The sequence below is a fragment of the Podarcis tiliguerta genome (genome assembly GCF_965153285.1).
Source record: "Podarcis tiliguerta genome assembly, chromosome: 7".
NCBI classification, from domain to species: Eukaryota; Metazoa; Chordata; class Lepidosauria; order Squamata; family Lacertidae; genus Podarcis; species Podarcis tiliguerta.
In genome coordinates, this window is record NC_139540.1 from 49251949 (window position 1) to 49270115 (window position 18167).

Here is an 18167-nt window from a genome sequence, read left to right on the forward strand (position 1 = left end):
ACTCTCTCTCTCTCTCTCATTGTGTGTGTATGCGTGTGTTGCTTTTATATACAGTATGCAGTTGTTCTTTGCATGCTTTTATTGTATTGTAAAACACTTTGAGATGCCTCATGGGAAGTGATTCATTCATGAAATAAATAAGAATAAAATAGCGTTCGAATGAGATCTCCAGTAACTTGGGTTAATCTTTAGAGGAGGTTTAGGATGGGGGAAAATGCTAAATGAGAGGGAGTGATGTACATAGGTTTTGGACGGATGGAAGAGGAGGAGGAGGACTGATATCTTAAATGGACATGGGAGAGTGGTAGTTTGTTAAGAGTTCTGACCCACAGAGCTACAATCCCCAGCACCCTTAACAAACTACAGTTCCCAGGATTTTCCATGACTGGAGAATCACCACAGAGAGTGATAAAGTAGTGCTTCAAATGTATGGTGTGGACGTGACCTTAGTTCTGTGGCGTCCCGCTCACTCCCACATGTAAACAGTTACAGAACAAGATAGCTTCTTTTCAGCAGATGGCAATACCCAGCCAGCTTTTTTATAGTGTGCTGTCCAAGGTCCTGATAGACTCTACCATGTCTAAGCCAGGCTCTAGCATACCTGCTTTGGGGTTGGGGTTCAGTCCCCAGTTATGCCTTCTGTGGATGGAGGAAGAATTGAAACAGAGAAGGAACTTTTGTGAGAAGAAAGTGTGACTTTTGAAAGATAGTTTGTGTTTCCCTATTGGCATTTCAACAGCTTATTTGTTTCTCTATTATAAAGTAGTCACCTAGCAGGGATAAGTGATGTTGCATGTACCCCTATAAGTGGTGTGTGGTCATGATATTTATTCCTTTTCCCTCCCACCATGAGCTTCTTATTTTCAGTTTCAAGTCTGCTGGATTAGAGTGTTGTGGGCTTAGTCCTTCTCACCATCTTGGAGCTGGTTGGCTGTCATTGGTGGAGGGGTGGACCCAAGTCCCAGGTTTATCTGTTGACTGGAATAGACACATGGCAACCTTTCTTGTTGCAAGTATCCAAATGGAAACCAACACCATCTACATAGGGTTAGTCAATGTGGTGCCCTTCGGCAATTGGTGGATTACAGCTCACACCATCCCAAGCCACTTTGACTGGGGTTGATGGCAGCTGAAGTCCAGCAACATCTGGAGGGCATTGCAATGGCTGTTCCTAACACAGAACACAAAGAGTTGGTTTCTTACACTTAGGAATAATATAATAATAAAAAAATCAAGATGCTACACATGCATTCCCCTTAAAAAATTTCACTGAGAACAGGTGCAGAGGCTAATGAGCTCTGGTTCAAATTAAGCCTTTTACAGTAAGTCCATATCTCCCCCTCAGAGGAAATCAGTGATAGTCTTTTGCTGCAAAAAAAAGGAACCTCGCTGCTTCTAAAGAATTTTCAGTAAAATGCCAGGTCATATTTCAGTCCGTTTAATATTTGGGAGATTAAATGGAGGCAAAATATTAAAAATAGCATGGGAATTATATCATACAAATAATGTGTAAAGCAGGAAAAAATTGCAGTTTATAAAGATGGGGTGCATCACAAATATCAGCCACTAGGTGATGCTAAAAATTCAAGTCATTGCATCTTATTGAAGTCTATGAGAAATTGGGTGGTAAGAAGGCGGGGGTGGGGGTGGGCAGAGGAGGAGCTGGAAGCCGAACATTGAAGTCATTAACTCTGAGACTATAAAAAGACAGCTCCACAGTAAGTAATTTATAACAGCCTTGTCTCTTTGGATGTGAATAGTGCTTTTCTACTGTTATGGCACTGGTTCCTGTCAAAAGTGCACAAACACTTGATGCTGAATGGACAGGTGATCAGAAACTTCTGACAGCCGGAAGAACATATGCAGGACCTGAAGAGAAATAGGAAGGAACAGCACTGGGTAAATAGCTACATTTTTTCTTTAATTGTAAATGGAAGCTATTAGGATCCTTCGAAAAATGTGTTGTATTCATTAAGGGTTTTTGACTGCTTGCAACATCTTTCATAATGCAAACATTCAGAGACATCTCATTATTCAGATGGAACAGAAAAACCATACTGCACTTTAACCTTGAAGTAATAGTGATCAACTTAAAAAAATAGCAGCACCAAACCTGCTGTTATAGCAAACCCTTGAATATCAGTATATCTTTGGGGATGTGAGATTTTGCTGCAAGACGGCTGGCTAATGCTACAGTCATTTGCTGTTTGTGTCACAGTACTTGCAAACTTGAGAAGTACAAAGATGAAGGAGAAGCTTTGAAAGCTTAGCTTGTAATTCTTGCAGGAATTCAAACTTTTATGTAAATCTGATTGGCTGAGCTAATCAAATCTGGTCTTATAGCTGTTCTGTTCAGTGGGGTTCTCAAGACTTGCTCAGACTGAACATACTAATTTTCTGCGGAAGTTTGCTCAGTGTATTTATCTTCTCTGGGATATATAGAAATGTGTCAATCGTGAGAAAAATAGGTGGTATAGGAAGAGAGATTTTGTATGGGTATAAGATACGGGGTGGGGGAATTCATCACCCTATCTCCTTCCCGTTCCTATGTTTTAAATTGCTCCTGTGCTCCTTGTTTTATTTGACTTTGGAAGCAACCCACATTGCAACTCTTGGGTCTGCCATTTACATATCTAGTTTTCCCTTTGCATTTCATTCCTTTTGTCACCATCAGCTCTGCTTTATGTCATGCTTTGTGATCGTTTGGCAGGATCTTCCGCCTTTCCGAAGAATGCATCTGCAGGACTGTTTTACAATAAGTCTCCCAGACTGAAAACAGCACCTTCTTCAGCCAAGATGAACTCATCTAATCAACCCAGCATTCCAGACCTTAACTTGAGCGCTCTTGGGAGCAACCTGACTGTGCCCACCGTCAAGACCAAGGCATCAACATGCGAGCAAGTGGTCATAGCAACGGAGGTGTTTCTCATACTTGGCATTGTAAGCCTTCTTGAAAACATCCTAGTTATCTGTGCCATAGTTAAGAACAAGAACTTGCACTCTCCTATGTATTTCTTTGTGTGCAGCTTAGCTGTTGCTGACATGCTGGTCAGTGTGTCAAATGCCTGGGAGACCATAACCATATATTTATTAAACAATAGGCATCTAATTATTGAAGATGTTTTTGTACGTCACATAGACAATGTTTTTGATTCGCTGATATGTATATCTGTTGTGGCTTCCATGTGCAGTTTGCTGGCTATTGCAGTAGATAGGTATATCACTATCTTTTATGCCCTCCGTTATCACAACATAATGACGGTGAAAAGATCAGGGCTCATTATTGCATGCATTTGGACCTTTTGTACTGGCTGTGGGATCATCTTCATCCTTTATTATGAATCGAAGTATGTCGTCATGTGTCTCATCACAATGTTCTTCACTATGTTGTTCCTCATGGTCTCGCTGTACATACACATGTTCCTTTTGGCTCGTACTCATGTCAAGAGGATAGCAGCCTTGCCAGGATATAATTCCGTTCACCAGAGGACCAGCATGAAAGGTGCCATCACCCTGACTATGCTGCTGGGCATCTTCATTGTCTGCTGGGCTCCATTTTTCCTCCATCTCATCCTGATGATATCCTGCCCTCAGAATCTCTACTGCATTTGCTTCATGTCACACTTCAACATGTACCTCATCCTCATCATGTGCAATTCAGTTATCGATCCCTTGATCTACGCCTTCCGAAGCCAGGAAATGCGAAAGACTTTCAAGGAGATCATCTGCTGCTACAGCATAAGAATGGTCTGCGGACTGCCCAGCAAGTATTAGGGGAAATGTGAATTTGGGTTAAAAGAACAAAACTTCTTAAGAGGCTCTCTAGATGTTGTTGGATTTGAACCTCCCAGCTGAATGGTTAATGGGCTGATGGAAACTGTCGTCCAACAACATTTGGATGGTCACATGTTCCCCATCCCTCTTCTAAACATTTTATTGTTCCATATGGAATGCTATGTCCGGCTCATTTCAGTGCGGGAACCTGAAATTTCTCTCACTGAAATTACTCATTTTGGACAGTTTTCCATGGGCTCCCATAAACATGAGTGGCATCTGTTTACTATATGAAAGCACTTAGGGTGGAGGAGATAACCCAGCACTGATACACACACACACACACACACACACACACTGACTAAATAACTGTGCAAGTTATAGAATATAACTACTTCTACCCCATTCTCCTTACCCCTAATTTTTTTCGGAGGGTTCCCCCAACATCCTGGAGCAGATTTGAGGGTGGCACAGGGCACACGGGGTGGAAGGGAGAGAGAGGGAGGGATAGTCCTGATAGTCCTGTTGTGCAAGTGGAAGTCATTTCACTCACACAATTATTTAGTTAAATATTGACATCTACCTATTTATCTATGGCATGTGTGTGTGTATACACACCATTGTGCAAAGGAGCAGAATCTGTATTTTTTATTTTCCTAACTAGTGACTGTAAATATATTTGTTTCAGTCCCTTTGCACTGCATGAAACCCTGGTGAGTTTTAAACCAAACAATGCATTTGTTGGCATTCTTTAGTTCTGATAGGATCTGTCAGGTACAGAGTGAAGAGTTTCCTTCACAGGCTCTGATTAATACTAGGTGACAAATACAATCTGCAAATGCCAGGCTCCACGTGACTCAGCCTCTATGAGGATGGCCAAGAGATATCAAGACAGACCCACACAGCTCTTCATGATTTTAAAAACAAGAACAGCACAACAGATGAATGTAACCAAAATATTTTCTTGCGTGGAATGCAAATTCTGAAGACGTCAATTTTGTTGTGTCTGTTACTTGTCGATAGAAACGTGGCTAAAAAGCCAGCTGTAGAACTGTGATAGAAATAACTAGTCAGAGTAGACCACTGGTGGGTGAAGGAGAATGGATGGTCCAACTCTGTGGCCCAGTCATTTTGGTTTACACAGCCAGCACTGCTGTTGTGTGGCACAGGGAAGCAGGATGGGATAGAAGAAAGTCCAGGAGCAGCTCCGCAAATGGCATCTCAGTGCTGATCATTGGCTTGCAAATAGCAGCGGCTGTGCCTCTTGTGTTGCTGTATCATTAAAAAAGAAAAGTGGGTGGAGCAAGACCTCTGTCTCCAACTTGTCAAGCATAGGAAACAGCTCTAGCTTCTGCAATGCGAATGTATTTTGTTATTGTGACAGCTAAATTTCATTTACAGATCAGCTGCTCATCAGGTGCCCACTGACCTGTGCATAGCCCACTTGTTTTGATGAGATAACCTGTGCCCATGTTTACAAATGCACTTGAAGATACGCAAGGACACTTTTCAGTGAGGAAAAATGGTGGACTTTACGAGCCTTTCATATTAAAGATGCGTTAGAAACAGGGATGGTTAGAAACATTGTGGAATTGTAGAGTTGGAAGGGAGCGTGAGGATCATCTAGCCCAACCCCTTGCAATGCAGGAATATTTCATCCAACATGGGGCTCAAACCCACAACCTTAGATTAAGAGTCTCATGCTCCACCAAATGAGCTATTCCCATTTGAAAGCCCAAATCAGAAAGAAGACCTGCAAACATGGGGCTCATCATAGGCATATACAGTACCGCAAGTCTCTGGTTGCAAAAGAGCTCCAATTTTCTTTTTTGGGAGGAAGACAAAGGTCCTATGATGTAGAGACCTTGACCCTATTTGCACGAGCCTATTATTTCCTATTGAGAGTATCAACAATCAGTGTCATTAAAAACTCCTACCATGCTCAGAGTAAATGGGGCATGAATTAAGCACCTTTAAATTTCCGCTGATTTCAGTGGGAGAGTTAAGCATATGCTGAAATCTCTTTTGAATTAAATAGGATTTAATGTTGCCTAGATTAATGTCCTAGGTTTGTTTTTTTAGCACTGCAGGAACTGAATTCCAGAATCTATAGAACACATCCATTTCTTCATCCTGAGTGTGTATTTCAATGTCAAATCAAGAGGATTATTACCTTTGTGATTGTTCCAAGGTCAATACTGAGAAGCATTGAAGCACATTCTCATCTACACAGCAACTACGCAGTCAACCTTGGGAAGTCATTTTAGAAAAATGCGGAGGAACCGACATACTTGTAGGCTCCATCATTCTCAAGGAACAATTGCTTTTGGAAATTATGCTTTCGGGGAATTGCAGTGTTTAGGAAGGTGAGAGGTGGGTTGATTTCAAGGCATTAGTCTTCCAGAAAATATAGTGGATCTGCAAGATACCTTTTAATTTTTTTTTTTATGTGCGCATTCATACATAAAATGCAGTAGCATGCAATTAATAGTTTTCTAACATATACTTGAAATCCTCTTGAGCTTTCAGTACAAAGTATAAATCTCAAAGTTTCAGCAGTGAACTTGTTTTAGGGCAAAGTTTTTTTCAGGGCCAAATTTAGTCTTCAGACTGCTTGTAGGTCTTGGAACCAGGAAGCAGTATAGTGTGGTGCTTGATGTATTGGAAAGAGATAATTCTTTTGGTAGGGCTTTTAACTTTGGTTAAAAACTAAGTGATGGAAACTGTGGAAGAAACATGTGCATTATTGAATTGTGCATAAGCAGATTTGCCTTTCTGTTGAATAATATTTTCATGTTTTCCTAAATATCTGACTATGCCTTCCATCACTGTGACATTGGGAAAATGATAACATTTTCTTATTTTCATCCCTGCAACATCTATATGAATCAGGGTGTTATCTCATTCTGCTGATGGGACACTGAGGCTAGGGGATTGCGACAGCATAATGTGACAATAACATACTTACGGAACCCATGACAGCATAATGAGGTAATAACTGAAGTAGAATTTGAACTTATATGGATTTCCTTATGCTCAGGTTCAACTACACTAGAATTGTGTAGTGAATTTGAATTTAGATGAATGACTTTCCATGATTTTTTTTTAATGACTGGACTTAGTTAATTCTTACCATACAGTCGTAAGGGTGGCTAAGGGGTCAAAAGTTAGTTAAACCACGTCCTCCTTTGTCCCTTTCCCAAATCTTTCTTTTTTCTACATTTCCCTCCCATGTTTCCAATGGAAGGGAAATAAAAGGGTGATATTTACATTATCTCCTGAGCTGGTATAAAATTCTTCTAGGTTGGGGGAGTGGGATGGAGCCAGATTCTTTAACTACAAATCTTTCCACAGTCTTCCCCAGCACATCCCCAACTCTTATATCATCTGCTTTTTGACCTTAGTGATTTTGGAGTTCCACAGAAGTTGCCACAGCTGTGGAGGGGTGATGGGGCCGGGCAGAATCTAATACTAGATCTTACTCTCTCTTTCTTCAGCCCTGGTCATAGGATTGTAGCCTAAAACCTACACGAATGCATTGTGGTAGAGCCCAACACTGATGGTATTAGCAGTCTGAACTGCTGTGCCATGGTGAATTTTGTTTGTAGCATTAAGAATGGAGAGTTCATATTATTTATTGTTATATTGTAAAAAGCACAAGATGCATTCTATTTGTTCCATAAGGAAATCACAGTCTTCAGTGGGCATTCCATTTAAACATGATATAGATAATATTGAAAATTGAAAATTTCAGCTGGATAGTTTAAAAGATTTTGTTGAAATGTACATAATCTCATTTTCTCTGGAATTTTACTTGAAATAAAAATACACGTCTCTGATGTAGTTTTGAAATGGGTTGAAATGGAATTATAGAACTTCCCTGTGCTTGTCTGTGAATGATAGCACATCTCTGTCATTTTTAACAGTACAGTGGTACCTCTGGTTGAGAACGGGATCCATTCCGGAGGCCCGTTTACAACGTGAAAGGCCAGCAACCTGAAGCATCGTATCTGCGCAGGTGTGCGGTGTGATTTGGTGCTTGCGCGCATGCGCAAAGCATGATTTAGCGCTTCTGCACATGCGTGAGCAGCAAAACACAGAAATAACCCTTTCCAGTACTTCCGGGTTACCATGGGACGCAACCTGAAAAAATGTAACATGAAGCAAACGTAAAATGAGGTATGATCATATCAGTAAGACTGCAACTGGCCTATTTTAGTAGGCTTGTCATCTAGAGTAAAATCACACATTTTAATTTCTCAGTTTAAATGCATGTATTAACTGCATTTTAAAAGTCAATTTTATTCTTGATTGCAAAAGAAATAGGATTGTCTCCAAATTTGTGTGAGTAGAAGGCAGTTCACGCAGAAGGCTTTCCCTTCTGCCCTTCTCCCACGCAGACCCAAAAAGTCACTCGCTGAGGCAGGGAGCATCTACCAAACAGTGCAGGATATTGTCAGGGACTGGCTGGATGACAAGGAGTGGTGCAAGGCACCTGATGGCGAACCCCTAGGAAAGCCTCAGAGGAGGAAGGTTCAGAGCATGAGGAATGGTAGTGGGACACTGAGGACAGGTCAGAAGATGAAGGAGGGAGGAGAATGGTGGGCCACTGAAAAAGCAACAGGCTTGGGTGAGAGGGAAGAGCCAAGGGCAGAAAGCTGTTCAGACTCAAAACATGAAGCAAGAGTCCTGTCCCACTGTGTTTATGACTACGTGAGCAATCTCCAGAAGAGGAGGGGTCTTGGGGGCAAGTGTGAAGCAGAAACCATCAGTCCTGGAAACTGTGCTATGGAAGCTGATCTTGCCTTGAGACTTCTTTGTGTTGTCTGCTGTTTTCTTGAATAAAGAATTAAACTTCCTGCTCGTCTCTATGTTTGAGTGCTGACCTATGTCTGAGCCAGCCCTGACTGATATGTTGTGTCATACAGGGCTGAAGTGGGAGAGTATCCTAAATTGCCCAAAATCAGGCAGAGAAGTCTCATCCTCAGTGTCTCTTTTCCCGATGTCATTCTGGAAGGTTAAATGTACACTGATGGTGTGGAATAAATGCTAAAAATAAAGAAGGGAAGCCATTGTATGCACAGATATCCATGTATGGATGCAGGACAATGTACTTCGGACCATGTTCATTGTGATTTGAGAAGCACAAGTCACTTAACATTAGAAAACATATTGTGAATAAAATGATTGAACAAGTCCCTGTACGGACAGTGCACAGAATATTTATTTCATAAACTTTATACACCACGAGATTATGAAAACCCACAAAGTGGTATACAAAAAGATAAAACAAAAGAATCAAGAAAAATTAACAACCATATGCATATTCCTGTACATATTTGTCTAGACTGTATTTACTAGTTATGTGGATATACTACCTCTGCATTATTTGTAGTATATAACTTGTAGTTTTAGATTGTATGCACACACATTCTATTTATATGAGCACAAAATCCAATTCAGGGTTCTGTACCCTAAAGCCCACTGAATTCAGTAGGTATAAACTAACAACTGTGTGACTCGTTATCTGTGTCCATGTGTGCGTTATATGCTCAAACTCCATGGTGTGCAAATATAATTGGAAATTATATTCCTATTTAATGAGGAGGAATATGAAAGGACTGAGCTACAGGTGCCAGGAATAACTTCTCACCTGAAGTGAGGGTTGAAAGTGCCATGTGTGAGCTAATGAGCAAACACATGCCAGGTGCCATTCTCTCTCTCTCTCTTTTTTAAATATATTTTTTACTGGAATTTTATTTACAACATAACATAACCCCCCCACCCCCCAATACACAATCCACCCTCATTAAACGTGAACATAACATACAGTGAACATAACATACAACAATGCAAACAATGAAATAAAAGACTTTCTTTATCCCGTATCTGGCCTCCTTATTTACTTCTCATAAACTGTTTTCTTTATGAATAATTATTAAGATTTTTCTAATTATAACTTAAATATCTACAAAGTCTCCTGCAGACATTAATCGAAACAAGTCCAGGTATGTATTTTAGGGCACTGTTTTGTGAAGTATTCTCTGCATTTCCCCCATGCTTTTTGAAACTCTTGTCTAGTGTGATCTCTAACTGCCTCTGTTAATCTAGCCAGTTCAGTTTAATCTAACAGTTTGTCTTGCCATTCCTTTTTTGTTGGCACAGTTTCTTTTTTCCAGTTTTTAGCAATTAGGATCCTTGCAACTCCTGTTGCATAGAGGAATATTTTCTGATCTTCTCTTGCTATACCTTTGTCCATTATCCCTAGTAGAAAAGCGTCTGTGTTTTTCATAAAGTTATACTTAAACATTTTTTTAAGCTCGTCATATACTGTGTTCCAGAAGCTTTTGATTTTTTCACAGGTCCACCAAACATGTATAGGTGTCCCCTCTGTTTTACCACACCTCCAGAACAGATTTGTTTTTGTCTTATACATTTTAGCTATTTTGGTGGGTGTTAAGTACCATCTATAAAACATCTTGATTAGGTTTTCCCTCAATACTTCACAGGCTGTAAATTTCCAGTTCTTTCGCCATAGTTCTTCCCATGCTGTTAAGTGAATGGTTTTCCCAATATCTAAAGCCCACTTGATCATTACCTCCTTGACCTTTTCATCTTTGACCTCCCACTCCAATAATGTATCATACATTTTTGATATTACCTTGGTTTTGTTTTGTAATAACACTTTTTCTAATAATGAAGGTTCGTTTGAGAAATCTTTTTTCTTATCTGTCCTGAACACTTCATGCAATTGATGGCATTGGATCCAACCCATAAGGTGTTTAATTTCCTCATAATTTTTCACTACCAATTTATTGTCTTTTTCCTTAATCAGATCTTTATATGTGGCCCATTCTAATTCCATAATTTTCTTTTTTATTGTAATTGCTTCTAGAGGTGATGCCCACCATGGTGTTTTCGTTTTTAGGAGATCCTTATATTTTGTCCATGTTTTATATAATGATTTCCTTATGACATGGTTCATGCCATTCTCATCCCCCGGAGTTTTTGCACCACAAACCTTTGATGAAAGATGTGCAACGCCTCTTCAGTGACCTTTATCTGAAAATGTCAGTCAGAAAAGAGGGCTGAATGCATAATGAGGATAACAACAACAACAAGAAGCAACCAGAGAGAGCAACGAAAGGCAATGGAGTAAGAAAGGAAGCAGAACTGAAGAGAGAATTTGATACTGCAAGGCATAGAAGCTGGGCTGATATAGACTACACCTTCAATCATAAAATAAGACACATTGCTGTGCAGGGTGGGGGAATCAAATAACCTAGTCCCCCCCCTCAGTGTATGCACTGACATTAGTCTAAAAATCCCAGTGTTGTGGTAAATTGCAAAGAGACCTGGCCTTACAATGGACCATATGGGCTTCCAAGTGCTGTATTTGATCATGAAAGAGCATGTAAAAGTCAGTGCACAGAATAGGAACACTTTGTACTTGCTTTACTTTGTTTATCCCTCCTAGGTATTTTCAGAAGCAGATGTTTCCATGGGTAACTGATTAAAAAGTAAACAGATCTCAAGGTTATGGTGGGGCAAAGCACACAAGCCCCCCATTTTCCCACAAAAAAGGCTTATTTATAGATGGTTGAATCCAGTGCTGCTGTTCCACTCAGGTACGTTTTTCACTTGCACAGTGGATCTTCCCCTGCAGTGCCCCTTTCACCTTCTAAATTTGGTCCAGAGGTTTGGAGAACCACCAACCCTAATCTCAAATGCTGATTCACCACACTACTGCAAATTATTCCAGCAAGTTATATTGTGTCCCAGATCAGGTTTTTCTTGTCAGGTTGCAGGAGATGATGGGGTGGTGGAGGCAAAGGATCAGGCCCCTTTCTTCCCAGGCTATAGCCCTGATCCCATTGCTGCCTTTTTGAGAAATGAAAAGATGCCGGGAACTCCAAACACAGGAACTCCTATGGCATGTCTAGTTTGACCCTAGAGGTAAAGTTTAATACTGTCACTCAGCAGCCATAATGGGACAGCTTATCCATGCACAGTTAAAAAAAAAAAGCAAAACACCATTAGACACTAACAAAGCAGATACCCATAGGAAAGAAACAATGGATGTGCACATGAGGCTCAGGAGCCCATCAGAGATAATAAATGGGGCAGCACTTGGAGCAGCCCCCTATCTTGCCTTTCTCAATGCTCCCATTCTACTGTTCCTGGTGATTCGTTAGTACTAGGCGAAAACTTGTGAAAATTATGTTAGAGACTTAAATGTCTGTAGGATTTTGGCTACTCCTTAGTCAAAGGCATACTTCAACGCTGTACTTATGTTTGGTGTTCTGCCTCTGGCATCTTTCTGTAATAGCTGATCTCTGATTTAATTTTTTTCAAAATTTATTTTTTAGAATAAAGGTTAGATGTTTTTTATTGTCTAGTTTTATGTATGATTGTTGCAAACTGCTCTGATTTTTTCTAAATGAAGAGCGGTATGTAAATACCCTCATAATAAATAAATGTAGTATACTGCTAGAAAACAACAAAATACTGAACTTCACATCTCTTTATGTACATGTTGGTACAACGGTCTTTTTTTTTAAGAAGCTTGGTATCCTAATGAATAATTTCACAGAGCATCTGAAGACATGTTGGGTTGCTTATTGATTGGATAATTATTCTAGTTTCTTTTTTCCTCTGAGAACCTAATTAGCAGATGGATCTCGGGAGACAACAGCTAGCTGCAAGCAAACAAGAAGAGAAGAAGCAGAGGGATTGGCTTAAACTGAAAGATGAAAAGAGTTAATTAAGTCTGGTTCATCTAAATGACAACGTGGGGAGAATGGAAGAAAACTGATTTGGCTAGAATCTGATTTAATAGTTAGTTTCCAATTGATTTTATTTTTATTGTATTTGCTAAGCTTATTGCACACATAAGCTTGTTTCACATAAGCAGTGTAAAAAGTGTTGAAATAATTAAGTATATGATAAAAGTTATGATGAAATCTGGAAAGTGCAGAAATCTGACCTGGGTCTTGCTACCATCATCCATGGCTTGGAAACTTCCCCAGTTGGATCACTGTTACAGTGGTACCTCAGGTCACATATGCTTCAGGTTACATACGCTTCAGGTTACAGGCTCCGCTAACCCAGAAATAGTGCTTCAGGTTAAGAACTTTGCTTCAGGATGAGAACAGAAATCAGGCTCCCGCGGTGCGGCAGCTGCGGGAGGCCCCATTAGGTAAAGTGGTGCTTCAGGTTAAGAACAGTTTCAGGTTAAGTACGGACCTCCGGAACGAATTAAGTACTTAACCTGAGGTACCACTGTAATGTATGTAACAAAGAGCTGCCTCTCATCCCAAAGTTGCCCCTGTTTTGAAGCAACAGCATTGGTTTCCATCTCTAGGGCTGCTTGTTACCTTTTGTCATGAACTGGTTAGGACAATGGGAAGGAGGAAGAAGATCCCAGCGAGGGGTTTAGCTGGGACTGGGACACACCGGGGAAAGCATGGGATGGGAAAGGAAGTACTCACAGGGTGACGGAGGATGGCGAGGGGATGGGGTTCAGTGCACACAAACCAGAACAGCAGGACCCATCACCAGAGCCTGGAGGGCCCCTGTCCCCATGAACATGGTGGGCTCTGAGGTTTAGAGACTAGTAGGAGACACACTCTAGGAGACTGAGACAGGCAAGGGCCCACAGCCCAGCTCCCTAGCTTGCCAGGTGGGGCTCGCTAGCTCTGGGTGGAGGGGTATTATTCCTCAGCTGGAGTAGGCTTGGAACAAATGAGAGTCTCATGCCTCATCAAGCCCAGATGCTGAAATCAGCAAAGTACAAAAGGGAAGCAAAACTGAGGGGCTGTGTCTGCTCAGCTGCCCATGTTGGTGGCCCTTGGCTTGGATGCTCCTGGATCTCTAGGGGCCTGTGCTTCAGGTTAACTCTGGACTGTATCCTGACAGCTGGATTTCAGTGTTGGCTACATGGATTAACCCTGGACTGTTTTTCCTGGACTTTGGCTGTATGGATTGACCCCTGGACTTCAAACTTTGGACTTGACATACTGACTTGCTGCCATGTAGGCCAGGGGTTCAGGACACCTTTAAAATGTATATGTATTATACATGGAAATTTAGGAATAAATAATATAATTGAAATGAAACTATAACTTTCCATGCTGGGGAGGACTGTGACCCAATGCTCAATGTTCTTGCTCAGTCTGCTGTCCATGCTGTTCTCCTGTCTTATGGTTCTTTACTAAACTGGACTTGGACCACCCTTTAAATTAACCAAAGACTCCTTCAAATGGAGGGCTGCCCTCTGATAGCCTTGCAAATGGAGAGCTGTCCTCTGTACAGCAGGACACATGGCCACTCTAGCTCAAGAGTCCATATTACTTTGGCTGCATACACACCATACTTTTATTCCTGGGAACTGCAGTTTATCCCCCACAGAACTACTATTCTCAGCACCCATAACAAACTACAGCTTCAAGGAATTTTTGGGGGGTGTTGTGTGCTTTAAATTTGTGGTGTGTATGCGGTCAGAGAAGTCAGCTCAGTGAGTGAAGCTTTTCCTGTGATGGTGCCTTGTTGGGGCTTGCTTTGAAAATGCACAGGTTTAAGAGCTTAAGGTAATAGCATGCTTAATAGCTGCTTTGGGTTAGTGTGGGAGAGCCTGGCAAAGTTGCCATGATAATTAACCATATTGTTAGTGCCATTATGTGGTATCCTGGAGTGATGTGAGATGGAATCCTTCACAGTAACCATGGTAGTCATGCCATTTCGAATGGAACATGTCACCTTAGAGATCCACTCAGCTAAGAATGAAGACTGTTTAGATTTGTAGCACTGAGCTGTTGGAATTTTAAAAAGGGTGCTGGATGATACCAGCAACCTCACAACTTTCAGCTAGCCTGACCACCTTTATTGTATCTAGCATACAATTTTTGTTATCGAACAGAAATGGCAAACTTTGCCTCAGCGTCGAGAAAATAGCTTACAAAAGCACACAAAGCTCAAGTGACAGCTCAGTCGGTCCCACCAATTCACAAGTAAGCCACTGTTGCCAAGGATGCAGGACTGAGGGCTTTTGTCTGTGGCTGAGGGCGTGTTTAGGGCTGAACGTATGTTGAGAATAGCTGTAAACCCTACAGCACAGTGAATGCTAAAGCTAAGGAGATAAATACAGGCATTTGTATTCTACAGGTAGGATCGCAAACAAAAGCCTCAAATGGCAGTGAGGGCTTCAATCTTATTTGTGGAGGCGTAAGTTCTCCATTAGGAACCACTGCTTCTTATAAAACCAACAAAGAAAAGAAAGAAAAAGAAAGCAATTTTGTGCCATCATTTTTGAACAGCTCCCCCCCCCCATGTTTCAGTGTTGCTCAGGCAGTTATACAAAGAGATGAAGGGGATGGAGGCATGTGTGTGCAGGTCCTGGTCCAGGCCAAGGCCCAGGCCCAGGCCCAGGCCCCAACATCCCCTATGTACATGGCCTGGCACCATTTCAGACCTTCATTCTCTCAGTGCAGAGATCCAAAGTGGAACCAGTGTGTGTATGTGTGGACTCAGAGAGGAGGGCTGTGTCCCTCACCAGTTTAAGCCTTCATGCCATTGCTCAGATGTTACAAAATGCATATATTAACCCATGTATGAAAGTAAAAAAATAAATGTGGAAAATCTGACCACATTCACGCTATACTTTTAAAGCACTATGATATCACTTTAATCTGGCATGGTCTCCCTTCCCCCTCAAAGAAACCTGGGAGCTGTAGTTTAAGAGTTCTGAGAACTGTTAGGAGGACCCTGATGCTCAGAAGTCTTCCTTTGGATGTAAACAATTACAACATTTTGCTATAAGGAATTATTGGAAGTCTGTTGGGTGTTTAGGGACATACTGCCTCCATTCAGATGTAAGAGAGAACTGGCATGATTTATTTATACTATTATTTCCAGTCTTCATTCTTAGATGGTAACCTATCCAAGGATGAACTTAAAGCAGTCAGTTTATAGAGCAGGCTCTATGGAGTTATGGAAGTTGATAGACTTTATTAGCAAGGACTAAATAGACAAAGTTCCTTTAGGCTCAGCCAACAGAGTTCTGTTGCCTGGATGCTCTATGGAAGTCATGATGGCCACAGGATGTAGTGATGGCCACTGACTTGGAAGACCTTAGGATAGGACAAGTTCATGGAAGATAAGGCTGTCAGTGGTTACCAGTCAAGATGGCTATGTTCAGCCTTCACTGCCAGCGGCCTCTGAATGCCAGACGCTGAGGAACACAAGTGGGGAGACTACTATTGCATCATGTCCTACTTGTAGGCTTTCCATTGACATCTGGTTGGCCACTAGGAGAATGGGATGCTAGGCTAGATGGAACTTTGGCTAATTCAGCAGGGCTTTTCTTATGTCTTTACACAAGAGGATGGCAAGGAACCTAAGTGTACCTGCCACAGAAATTAATGGAGTGCTGATAGCCACACTTGGTAGCACAATTTGGATGCACAGCGCCTACGTGAACAGGTCCACAAGTCTATAGTTTCATTTTATCTAATTGCAATTCTTTGTCTGTCACTTAGTTAATTACTTTGATTGGTGTACTCCTGCTTGAAGCCAGGCAGAGGTTAATTACTTTGAGTTGTCCATAATGAATTTCCAGAACTGAGTGTAAAGACAATTTAATTATGCAATCCATGAGGCACAGTCAATAATTACTGAAAGACTCACAAAATTATGGTCATGGTACATAAAACTCACACGGCCTGAACCTTCAGGTACAACCTGGATGCTTTCATAATTAATTGCTATCAACATTCAGTGCAAAATTCCTCCTTTAAGGAGCTGAGAAGTGGTTTCTGTGGTGCACTAGAATAAAGTGGAGGATTTGATATTTGGTAAATAAGGCCATCATTCATAACCTTCAGTAAAGGTTGCTGTCAAAGTCATCAAGCAGCAGCTTGTTCACCTTTTTCATTTCCACCCTTAGAATGCAACAGAAGTTTTCATTTAGATATTAAAAGATTCTCTTCATCACAGCAAGGAATGAATTGGGGAACCCATAGCTGCCTGAGTTTTTACATTTGCCATGAGGATCAGCATACCTATGGGCAAGTTATTCCAACCCCTACCCAGAGTCTTGTCTATTAGGAATCATCTGAGAGTGTTCACTCTCACATAGCTTGATGTCACTATGTGACGGTCCTGATTTCGCAGGGTTAGTTATAGACAGAGGTGAGAAATTTGCTTAAAGTATGCAGATTGCTAAAGTGAATGAAATGCCTGAACTTGCTTTTACTTTGCGATCTACAGCAAATTCTTTCTCTCTCTTTTTGCTCTGACTCATCAGTGACTTCTAATTTTCCAAGTCAATTATATTGACCTCTCCTCATCAGCCATTTCAGATTTCTACACTCTTTTCTTTCTTTCGTTCTTCTTTTCTGATTTCTAACAAAACCTGAACTAGTTCACATCTCTTTCTGCATAATAGGAGCAGCATGACATGGAAAGATAATAGGAGCTGGCTTATTTTGAACAAACACTGTCTCTTTCATCCTTTCAGTGTCATGTAATCCTCCTACTCTGTGCAGAAAGTATTTACTGCAGCCATTTGTGGATTCATTGAACTATGGTGTGCTTTTTAATTACTAGTTTTGTAAATCATCCTCTGTAATGACTTATGACGAATTGTTCCAAAGCAGTCAACATGATCAGTGGGAATGGTGTAGAAGCACCTTCCATACTGAGAATGGCAAAGGTATTAAAGGTTGCATTTAACTAATTTTAACCCAGAAATTAATGGATGTAAGCAATGGGCATTAATTTCAATGGGTCTGCTCTGAGCAAAAGTTCTTTGAAAACAACACTAGAAGTCTTTTATTTTTAGAAATGAGATGACTATCAGGCTGCACAGAGGTTTTATTATGCATTGTGTGTGGAAGAAGGTGCCTGGAGAAGTTCTTCACTGATTCTCATAAAAGCAGAATTTGGGGTCAGTCAACAAAACAGATTAGCAGTAGCAGATTGAGGGCTGACAAAAGAAGCACTTATTTCCACAAGGCTTAACAAATGTATGGGATTCATTGCCAGAAGATGTGAGGAACGATTACTGGCTTAGATTATTGTAAAGGTTTATTGTGGGTTCGAGGATCCGACCCCCGCGATGTGGAATGAATACACAAGGACACGTGATATAAGGTTTATGGGCAGGAAAGGCCACAACTTTATTGATTACAGCAGTGAAAAGGTATTGGCTTAGGCATTGGATATCTAAAACAAAGGGGGTTTATTCACCAGTAGGTGGAGTCTGTTGATGCCAATCCAACTATAGGCTCTCCCCTGATGTCACCGAGGGTCGTGCCATGGCCTCCCGCCAAGCAGGCATCGGACAGAATACACGACCGCCAGATTCCTTTAACGGAATGCCCAAAAATTGAAGG

The 18167-nt window shown here is 41.1% G+C and overlaps 1 protein-coding gene across 2 annotated transcripts; it reads left to right on the top strand.

Annotated features, from left to right (window-relative positions):
• The first annotated feature begins 1664 nt into the window (after window positions 1-1664).
• Window positions 1665-17619, top strand: MC5R (melanocortin 5 receptor). 2 transcript variants are annotated; one of them, XR_014513690.1, is made up of 3 exons: window positions 1704-1899; window positions 2711-5238; window positions 5589-8972. XR_014513690.1 is itself a non-coding variant. In XM_083450225.1 (2 exons), the coding sequence occupies exon 2, from the start codon at window positions 2797-2799 to the stop codon at window positions 3772-3774; it is 978 nt and encodes a 325-aa protein (XP_083306351.1). In that variant the 5' UTR covers window positions 1665-1899; window positions 2711-2796; the 3' UTR covers window positions 3775-17619. The 2 variants fall into 2 exon arrangements, 1 of the variants encoding a protein (XP_083306351.1); XM_083450225.1 differs by having other exon boundaries at window positions 1665-1899; window positions 2711-17619.
• Window positions 17620-18167: the final 548 nt, after the last annotated feature.